The sequence below is a fragment of the Hyperolius riggenbachi genome, chromosome 3 (genome assembly GCF_040937935.1).
Source record: "Hyperolius riggenbachi isolate aHypRig1 chromosome 3, aHypRig1.pri, whole genome shotgun sequence".
In the NCBI taxonomy this organism is placed as follows: domain Eukaryota; kingdom Metazoa; phylum Chordata; class Amphibia; order Anura; family Hyperoliidae; genus Hyperolius; species Hyperolius riggenbachi.
Window position 1 is genome coordinate 16,270,753 of NC_090648.1, and position 10,728 is coordinate 16,281,480.

General features: G+C 41.7%; 1 protein-coding gene across 1 annotated transcript; it reads right to left on the reverse strand.

Annotated features, from left to right (window-relative positions):
* Positions 1-4,781: 4,781 nt before the first annotated feature.
* Positions 4,782-5,720, reverse strand: LOC137561824 (olfactory receptor 5AR1-like). Its single transcript, XM_068273180.1, has one exon. The coding sequence runs from the start codon at positions 5,718-5,720 to the stop codon at positions 4,782-4,784; it is 939 nt and encodes a 312-aa protein (XP_068129281.1).
* Between the last annotated feature and the right edge of the window lie 5,008 nt (positions 5,721-10,728).

Genomic DNA, 10,728 nt, shown 5'->3' on the forward strand with positions numbered 1-10,728 from the left:
TATGGGCCTAGCTGTGTTTACTTTGGACTTATGGTTTACACATTTTGGTGGTGTGGCTTACCACTTTGGTTATGCTCCCTGACCACAGTCAAGCAATTGTGTGCCACTCTGTATCCACTACTTGCAGGGTCATATGCATAGGCACGCCCCCCACTCAGTGACATACTTCCTGCTTCTCCTGCTGGACAGGAAGTATGTCACTGGGATTACTGTCTGCTCACACCTGCCTGCAGCATTGCACTCTGTTGTTTACGCTACCTGCGTCACCTATAAATTTGCATTACAGCAAGCTCAGGTGCAGCTCAGGTGCTTGCTGTAACACGATGCAGACTTTGCATTGGATCGGAACCTTCTGGAGCACTGCAATAATTGTGCAAGGCTCAATAGAATTGCATTGCTTTTGTGGCTCCTTGGGATAAAAAAGGGAAACACAACATAGGTTTCAACTGCATGCATAAAAGGGGCCTTGAGGGAACCTGAGGTGAGAGCGATATGGTAGCTGCCATATTTATTTTGTTTTAAACAATGCAAGTTACCTGGTTGTCCTGCTTATCCTCTGCCACTAATACTTTTAGCCATGGACCCTGAACAAGCATGCAGATCAGGTGCTCTGACTTGAGTCTGACTGGATTAGCTGCTTGCTTGTTTCAGGTGTGATTCAGACACTACTGATGCCAGAAGACCAATGGAAAAGGCAGGCAACCGGTATTGTTTGTTAGAAAATAAGAATGACAGCCTCCATATCACGTACTTCAAGTACACTTTAAATTGACTTAGCAAAAAAAAAATATTTTATAGGCATGACAAAAAAATGAGACTGAAGCTGCTGCTGCAATCCAACATTGCACTTGTTTTAAAATACAATTTTCCCAGCAAACATTTCTAAATCAAATTTTCTCAAAAGCTCTAGTGACAATAACAGAGTCACGCTGAGGTTTGCTGAAGTCACAGGAATTGGACTGCAGAGGATTGGCGTAAGGTCATCTTCTCTGATGAGTTCAATTTTCAAGCTTTGCCCAACATCTGGTCGTCTTTTGGTTAGACAGAGACCTATAGAAGCATACAACCCACAACGACTTGCACCAACTGTGAAGTATGGAGGAGGGCCAGTGATGATCTGGGGTGCTTCAGCAAGGCTGGATCTTTGCAGATGCGTCTTTGTAAAGGATGCATAAATCAATCAAAATACAAGGCTATCCTAGTAAAACATTTGCTTCCTCCTGCCAAGACTATGCTCCCCAGCTCAGAGAATTGGTATTTCCAGTATGACATTGCTCCATGCCACGCAAAAAGGGGAATCAAAGTCTGAATGGAGGATCGCCTATTACCAAGTCTTTCCGGAATTTCCAAATTTGAACCCTACTGAAAAACTGGAATTACATCAAAAGGCCTTTTGATAGTATTAGTCACAAATCATAACGCAAAGCTGAAAGGCGCAATTAAAAATTGGGGTTTATTCTACCCAGAACTTGTTTCTGAATATTCTTTAGTCAAAGCACTATTGCCATTTTGTTAAAAAGTGAACAGGGTAGTTTTTTTTTTATTATTTATGTGAACACTGGATCATTTTTCTTATTTTGAGGCATTATCGTTTCTTTTAAATTATTCCACAAAGAGAAATTGATCGTTTTTGAAGTGGTCTCATATTGTTGTTTTTTTTCCAGAGGTGTATACAGAGCAGAGTAACATTAAAAACACAGGGAGAGAGTCAAATGTCTATACAAGCTTATGATTTAAAGTGAAACTGTAGTGAGATGCATGTGGGGCTACATACTTTTTCAGTGACTCAGACAGTAATTGAGGCAGTGACCAACAGAGAGAACAGCCACACAAGAAGTATTTTTTGTGGAGACCCCATGTACCACTGAGTACAGGTGGAATTACAGAAGATCATATAATATAAACGTGTTTCCATTCTCTTTATTGCTTATTCAATTTATTTACACAGATGACAGTACGTGCAGACCAAAGCAAGTCCCCCAAGGTTATAGAACAGCATTGCATAGAAAAAATACAGTTACATTTTTTTTAGATTGTTTGTGGACTAAATTTTGTAGAAACAAACTCTGTAGTTGATAAGAGTGAACAAGCACAGAGAAGTCCCAGTGTTCAAGAAATATAGTGTTCACTTTCATGGCAGTTAATAACAGTGGCAGATATATGTTAAAAATAAAACATAGGGCTAGTTCTCACTGATCAGTTGCACTGCAGAATAATTCTTCATTTCAACTCACTGCCCTTACAATTCTAGGGATCTGTTCGCGGTGCAGTGTTGTAACTGATTGCGTTATTCTAACTCGCTGCATGCATGGTTTGTATTTAAGTCTACATCCAGTCTCCATTGCAGATCACACTCATTATAACACGTGCATTATGCAACTGACCACTGTGAACCTAGCCATAGGGCAATTTACTTTTTCTTCCAAGTTTTCTACTAGGTGATATTTTTACATGTTATAAAATGCCCTTTAACCTCCCTGGCGGTCAATTAAAACCACCAGGGGGCAGCGCAGCAGTTTTTTTTAATGTTTTTTTTTTTTAAATCATGTAGCTAACCTAGAGCTAGCTACATGACAGCTGCTGAGCAGCGGCATCTCCCCACCCCCTCCGATCGCCTCGGGCGATCAGGCCCGTCAGGAAATCCCGTTCTGAACGGGATTTCCATTAGTGCTTCCCCCGTCGCCATGATGACAGGCGCAATGACGTCACCGACGTCATGGACGTCGTGACGTCAGAGGGAGTCCCGATCCACCCCTCAGCGCTGCCTGGCACTGATTGGCCAGGCTGCGCAGGGGTCTGGGGAGGGGACACCCTCTAATGCAGCGAAGCAAAGTGCTAGCTGCGTGCAACAACAACAAAAAATTACTAAAATCGACCCAGCGGGGCCTGAGCAATCTTCCTGCGCGGCATAGCCCAAGCTCAGCTCAGGCTTACCACCAGGAAGGTTAAGCCACCAGCAAGCAAGAAAATAATCCTGACACTACTTTCTCACATACTTTTTCGATTACAAGGTGCTAAAATGTTATTTTAAACTGAAGATGAGAAACTATCTCCTAGGAGAAAACCTAGAAGAAAAAATGAATTGGTTCTGTAAATACTCAGGCCCAGATGCATTTCCCCCTTTCTCCCCAGTTTTCTCATAGGAGATCCTTTTTCATCTTCTAGGTAAAAAAAAAATCAATAAATACTGAAAAGCAGGTGAAAAGGTACGATCAAAATTATTTTGAACATTTTCTTGCTTGCTGGTGGCTTAAAAGATATTTATTGGCAAATAAAAATATTACCTAGGAGAAAACTCAGGAGAAAAAGTGAATTGCATATGGGCCTCAGAGTGAAAAATACACTGTGATAATCTTCTCAGTAACTTTCATAAAGAAATTGTCTATTAAGGTTATCATGATGTAGCTAATCTTTCAGTAGAGGACAACATTTTATCATAGTTCTACTTTAAAGACAAAAGGTGAAAAGGTAGAATTAAGGAGAGTCAGTAAGCTGCATATATCAAGATGGTATGAGCTACACTAGAAAACAGAAGTTGAACCATGCATGGAGAGACTGTAAAAATGTTTTTGAATTGTATTTAGAAAAAAATCAGAGGTAGATAAAGTGCCTAGCAAACTGTGGGAGAAAATTCCAGAGGAGATGAGAGGCTCGTGAGAAGTTCAGCAAGCCGATGCCAGAAGAAGCAACCACAGTAGAGAGCAGGGAATAAAATCAGGTTTTGTTTGGGATATTTACTAAAAATGAGTGTAGCAAAGCTAAATATGCGGGGCCAGAATGCAAAAAACGGTGTACATTAAAGTTTGAATTTCATATGACAATCAGTCAGAAAAGACTCTGAAGTCAGGTGCATACTAGATTTATTTAAAGGAAACTAGAGATGTTAGGGAAAAATTCATACATACTGGGTGCTTCCTCCAGCCCCCTACGGCCTGATTGCTCCCTCGTAGCCATCCTCCACCTCCTGGATCTTCGGCAACGAGTCCTGGTATCATGGCCAGTTGGGGCTTACTGCGCAGGCGCAGAAATCTACTGGCCAAGGGAGCGAGACGGGGTACGGGGAAGCGCGCAGCCACACTGTGCATGTGCCAACTTGCGGAAGATACCGGGAACCATTACCAAAGATCCAGGAGGCGGAGGATGGTGACAAGGGATCGATTAAGCCGGAGGGGGCTGGAGGAAGCACCGGGTATGTATGATTTTTTTTCTAATATCTCTGGTACACTTTCAAACTGGTTCCTTTAGTTCTGTGACAAGACCTCATCATTATCTGTTTTGTCTGAAAGACCGATGGACATAAAAACTAGAGCTACTGGTGTGCTGTATAGCAGGACTGATGGAGAAGCAAGATCAGGAGAGGTGTATGTAGGGCTGGTTTGTTGACCAAAATCATGCATTGCTTATACTTGGCACTCGGAACTGTGTTTGACTTACTCCATAAAGTTGTGCCTTGACCTGAAGAAGAGGCTTTGACCTGCAAAACGCATTGCTAATTTTTGTGTCGTAATAAACTGCTTGCTTGTTGAATGAACACTTAGTCTTGAAGTAAATTCAATCTACCTTTTAAACTGTTTTTTTAGTCATGTTATTTCTGGGGGCAGCTCTCTCCCATTTGTTGCTTTTGTTTCCTGTGCGGGCTAAAATATATAATGATTAGAGCAAAATATATCCTTATAAACCAACCGGATTAAATGATTCACCATGAGTTCTGCTATACATGAGTGAATCTAATCAGAATCTACCGGTATGTATAAACCATCAACTGACACAATAACATCATTCTAACTACATCGGATGCTCTTGTAAAATGCTCCTCTGATGACCTTCTTCACTTCCTGGTTCCTCAGACTGTAAATAAGAGGGTTCAGCATCGGCAATATGACTGTATAAACTATAGAAGCTGCTTTATCCCGCTTCTCAAGGACCTTCGTAGGAGGTCGCAAGTAAATGAAGAAAACCGTTGCGTAGAATAAGGAGACACACATAAGATGTGATGAGCAGGTACTGAAAGCCTTCTTTCTGCCCTCAGTGGACTTTATCTGTAGAATGGAATAGACAATAAAACTATATGAAGTGGAAATCATAGCCAGTGAACCCATGCCACAAGAAATTACAATAAAGAGTGTTATAAAATTACACCGTAGACTGTCGGAGCAGGCCAGCTTCACAAGAGGAGGTACATCACAATAGAAATGGTCTACGTAATTTGGTCCACAGAAGTCAAGACTGAAGACACAGCAGGTTTGTGCTACAGAATGCAGGAAGCCAATAGAGAAAGCAAAAAGTATCAGACCGGAGCATTTTTTGTTGGTCATCACAGAAACATAGCGTAAAGGATGACAGATAGCCGCATATCGATCGTATGACATGGTGGAGATTAAAAGGGCTTCAGTGACAACCAGAAAATCAAAGAAAAAGAACTGGATGGCACAGCCTTTAAACGAGATTATCTTCAGTTTGGTTGCGAGGTCAGCCAACATCTTAGGAGCAACAGCTGAAGAATAGACAATGTCCACCGTAGAGAGGACGCACAGAAAATAGTACATTGGGGTTCGGAGGGTGGAGGATGTAAGGACTACAAAGATCATACCAAGGTTGAACACAACACATGCAAGGTAGACAAGCAGGAAGAAGGTGAAGAGGAACGGGACAAGTTGTTCATCATCTGTAAGTCCAGAAAGCACAAATGTGGTCACCCTGGTCTTGTTTATGTGATCCATTGTCTTCTCCTGTCCTCTTGCACCAAAATAGCACCATTATTATGGAGTAGACAGAGGAGAGGATGTGGTGGTGTCTATGCTTCTAGTAATGAGTTCCAGCTTTTATTTGATTGTATGATGTAACCATTCATTCCTGCAAATAAAGAAAATGATGTACTTTCCAGGGAGATGTGACCTCTTTGCCCTACAGAATAGAGAGTGTGTGTGCCATCCAGGTCAGCTACACAGTGTAAAATATTGAGGGAAATCTCCATTTGACAATGCAGAATGAACAGAGGAACATTGCCAGCATGTAGAACCATCAGAGCATCAATCTCATCTTGGTCAAGATGAAGAACTTTAGCAAGATTAGGGATGAGCTTCTGATTTCCGCAGAACTCCGATTTCTGAGTTTCCAACCGGAAATCGGCTTTCTGCAGTAGTAATCAATAATTGGAGTGTGTAAATCGGAATTCTGTGGAATTACCACATTACAAGACTCGGAAATTTTGGGCCAATCACGAGACTCGATAATATTGAACCAATCAGAGAATGGATTGGGAGCAGAGCTTCCGTATATCAGGCAGGACCCTGTGATTGCTGTGAGCCAATCAGAGCACTTAAAAGAGCATGGACTGCTCTTGTCTTAAAGCAGCCAAAGGCATCTGGTCGGTCTGGAAAAGGTTGCAAAACCTATACTATATTTTTTGCAAAAAATCTGTATAAAATAAACAAGAAAAGGCAAAGTGATGTTTTTTTTCCTGTATACAGCATTAGGTAAAGTGCATGTGTGACAACAAAAATATAAATAGAGATGAGCACGAATTTCGTATAATCATAATTTTGCATCGTAATGCGCAATTACAATGCGAAATTGTAATGAAAATTTTGGTAAAAATCATAATTAACCACCTCACCCCAAGGCGGTTTTACCCTAACGGACAAGAGCTCATCCCTTTCATTTGCCAATAGCTTAATCACTAATCACAATAAAATGATCTATATCTTGTTTTTTTTCACCACCAATTGGGCTTTTTTGGGGTTGATATTTGTTTTCAGTAATTACTTATGTAATTACTTATGCATTTTAAAGGGAAATACATGGAAAAAATGAAAAAATACACTTTCTCCAATTTCATCCCCTATGGTTTTAATATAAACACTGCTACTGTGCATAAAACCCGCACATTTTATCTGCCTATTTGTTCTGGTAAGCACAAGATTTTAATTATGTCCCTAGTAGGGATGGTTGTAGTCAGCCAACTTCGCTACGCTGGAACTACGCGTATTTTTACGCAAATACGCTTCGCAATCTACAGCTATGTAATCGGAAACTTCACTACGTTTTCATTCCGTAGACTACGCGTTAAAATACACAAGGTTCGCGTAGTGCGAAGCGTAGTTGATGCGACGGCTTATGCCCTTATGCGGAAAAATTTCCGCAATAATCTGCTACCTATGTGCATATAAAAACGAATATAAGCATACATACCACCTTCCAATGGGGAATTGTATGCGTATAAAAGGGCAATAATATTTCTGCGCATGCGCAATGAACCATATAGATGCAGTTACCGCAAGCGTAGTTGACTTCGCAATACATACGTCAACTACGCGTAGCGGGCGAAGCTTCGCATAGCGGGACTACGACTACGCGGAAATGCGTACGTGTAGTTTTTAAACTTTGCTTACGAACTACGATGCGTAGTTGCGTACTACAACGCGTAGATTCGCGCTGGCGTAGTTTATGAGCAACCCTGGTCCCTAGTGCAAAGTATGGTGACAATATAGTATTTGGAAATAAAGGTGTATTTTTTCTTTGCTGGGTTTTATTTCACTATTTTCACATGCACTTGCACAGGAACGCACATGCACATGCACATGCAGGAGTGTGCACGTGCACTCGCGGCAGCAGCACTGTCTGACTTATAAAAACGTCCTGGAGCCATTAAGAGGCTCTAGCAGGAAGTTTTTATAAGTCAGCATGTCGTTAAGTGGTTAAGTAATTTTTTTTGTAAATGTAATCAGGAACCGCAATTTGCAATTTTGCAGAATTTGTACCGAATTTAGTGTTTAATAGCAAATTTTGCAATTTTGCTTAATTTTCGCAGACTTTAGTGGTTAATAGCAAACCCCCCACATTTAATTGTCACCAAAATTGCTACATATGTTTTTTCTTGGAATCTGAAATTTACAAGAACTTTTGTGGAATAGCCATTTGTTGAATGCATTAAGCCCGGGTTTTCCAGCATTCTAACTTTTCTGGTCAGAGCATACCATACAGTGGGTTAAGGCCCTTTTGGGTTTCTTTAACATGTTAAAGCGTAACTGTTGGGCCTAAAATAAAAAATCAATTCTTGGGTGATGCGGGGGGCGGTCAGACGAAGTTCATTGGAGGAGCGGAGTGTGCGGCTAGGTGTGTACCTCTGAGTAAGATCGGAAATGTAGGTTGGACAGGTTTTGTGGACAGATTTGTAGGTCAGACACAGTATCTTGAATCTGATTCTGGACTGGATAGGAAGCCTCCAAGGGACTCACAGAGGGGAGCTGCCATGGTGAAGCGATGGGAGGAGTGGATTATTCTTGCTGCCACATTCATGATGGACTGCAGTGGGGCTGTTCAGGTCATAGATAGACCAGTCAGAAGGGCATTTCAGTAGTCGAGGCAGGAAATTATGAGGATATGGATGGGGAGCTTGGTGGTGGCAGAGGTCAGGAAAGGGCGGATCTTGCAAATGGTGGAAGTTGCAGGACTTTGTGAGGTTTTGGATGTGAGGAGTGAAGGAGAGTGCGGAGTCCAGGGTGACTCCCAGACAGCGGGCTTGAGAGGTAGGGTGAATGGTAGTGTGGTTAACAGTGACATGCACATCTGGGAGGTTCAGGGATGGCCAGGGTGGGAACATCATAAATTCCTTTTTGTCTAGATTTAGTTTCAGGAACCTAGCGGACATCCAGGAGGAGATGGCTGATAGGCAGGAGGAGACCTTGTCCATGGTAGTGGTGGATATGTCAGGGGTGTGGAGGTAGATCTGGGTGTCATCTGCATACAGATGATAGTTAAAACCCATGGAGGAGATAACCTTGCCAATGGGGGATGTGTATAGAGAGAATAGTAGGGAGCCAAGGACTGAGCCTTTGGGGACTCCCACCGAGTGTTGGTTGGGGGTGGATGAGGACTCATTGGAGGAGGTCGTGAAGGAGCGGTTGGAGAGGTAGGATGAAAGCCAGGTCAGAGCGAGGTCATGAATGCCCATGAACTGGAGGGACTGGAGGAGAAGGGGATGATCTACAGTGTCAAAAGTTGCTGAAAGGACAAGTTTTCTTTTAGTTTTCTTTTTTTCTTGTTTACTTTCCCCTCAGACATAGCTAATGTAGTCTGATTGGCTGAAGTCTCTTTCCCTCCTGCTTTCCCCTCCCACACCTCCGTTCCTCCCTGGTTGTCCAATATTTCTCATGCTGAGACAATGCACTTTCTACTGCAGAGCTGGGTGGGAGTGTCTGAATAGTGGTGCTCATCACAAGCTCATGATCATGAGTAACTTGTGATCACGAGCCTTTTTTGCAATCACGAGGTCATAATCGGCATTTGTGATCTTCTCTCGATCACGAATGCCGATCATAAATGTACTCATGATTGCACTCGTTACCCGACTCGTGATCATTAGTCACTCGTGATCACAATTCCGTATTCGTGATTGAAAACCCGCCTATTTTAGCTGTTAATACTAGCAAAGCCCTCTTATATGCTAGCAACACCAAATTTTCCAGATATATTAAGAAGAATAGTAAGAACAAGAGGAACATTTTTTTCAAAAAGACCTTACCGTTTTTGAGAAAATCGATAAATAAAAATCAACAAATAAAGTTTCAAAGGAAAAAAGTATACAAATGAATGCAGTAAATAACAGTTAATGCATTCTTCTTCTTTTTTTTGCTCTTGTTCCCACTGTTCTTTTTAACATATCTGGTGTTTCTAGCATATAAGAGGGCTTTGCTATTAACCACTAAAGTCAGCAGGTTTTGGCAGTTTTTAATCATGAATAATTTTTTTCTTTGAAACTTTAAAATTGATTTTCTAAAAAACTATAAGGTATTTTTTGAAGTGTTTTTTCCTTTTGTTCCCACTGTTCTTCTTAACACATCTGGCAAATTTGGTGTTTCAAGCATGTAAGGGGGCTTTGCTATTAACCATTAAAATCGGCGGGTTTTTAATCACAAATACTGACTCGTGATTTGTGATTACATGCGGTTATTCGACTTAAAACCGCACTCGAGTTTGATATCCCTTTCTACTCATGATCCGGATCACGAGTCAATTTGTAAGTAGGCAGAGTCGAATTTGTGATCACTTGAATTCGTGATTGGAGGTATCCGAGTACCACTGTGTCTGAAGACTGGGAGGGGGGCAAAGCATACACAGAAAGCGTAAGGGAGGAAATGATGTCAGAATTGGCTTCATGATAGACAGAGTCAAAATGGAGAATCCCAAGAAGGATTTTCTCTTTTTTTACTATGTATGGCTGACAGCGCCTCTTTAACTTAAGTTGAATCTCCAGTCTCTATGTCTTCAATTTTTGTTCTGCTTTTACATAATTGGAGACTGTAAGCAACAAGTCATATTTGTATGCCTGATATTTCCAGTGTTTCTCCTATGTCTTGGAGCTATGCTGATATAACTATTTGTGTTGTTTGTTTTTTTTTGTGTGTGTGTTCACGTGGCAATTGCTATATACAGCAGGGCAGGGCCAAGACAGAGGCGAGAGAGGCTCCAGCCTCAGGGCGCAGTGTAACAACTTACTCAGCTATCATTCCCCTATTTTGTTTGAAGCAGAGAGAAATAAGAAAAGGGGATACATGGCAGTGACTGCAATCCAGATAACAAGAGATTAAAGTGTTGGGGGGTGTTGGGGCCCTTGGGCGCCTCTTAGTCTAATAGCAATCAGTGTGGGACGGCTGGGGTGAGAGGGGCGCACTTTGGTGTCTCAGCCTTGAGTGCTGGAGGACCTTGTCCTGGCTCTAATATACAGAA

Coding starts and splice junctions, on each gene's coding strand:
- LOC137561824 (XM_068273180.1), bottom strand. CDS start 5,720: ATGGATCACATAAACAAGACCAGGGTGACCACATTTGTGCTTTCTGGA.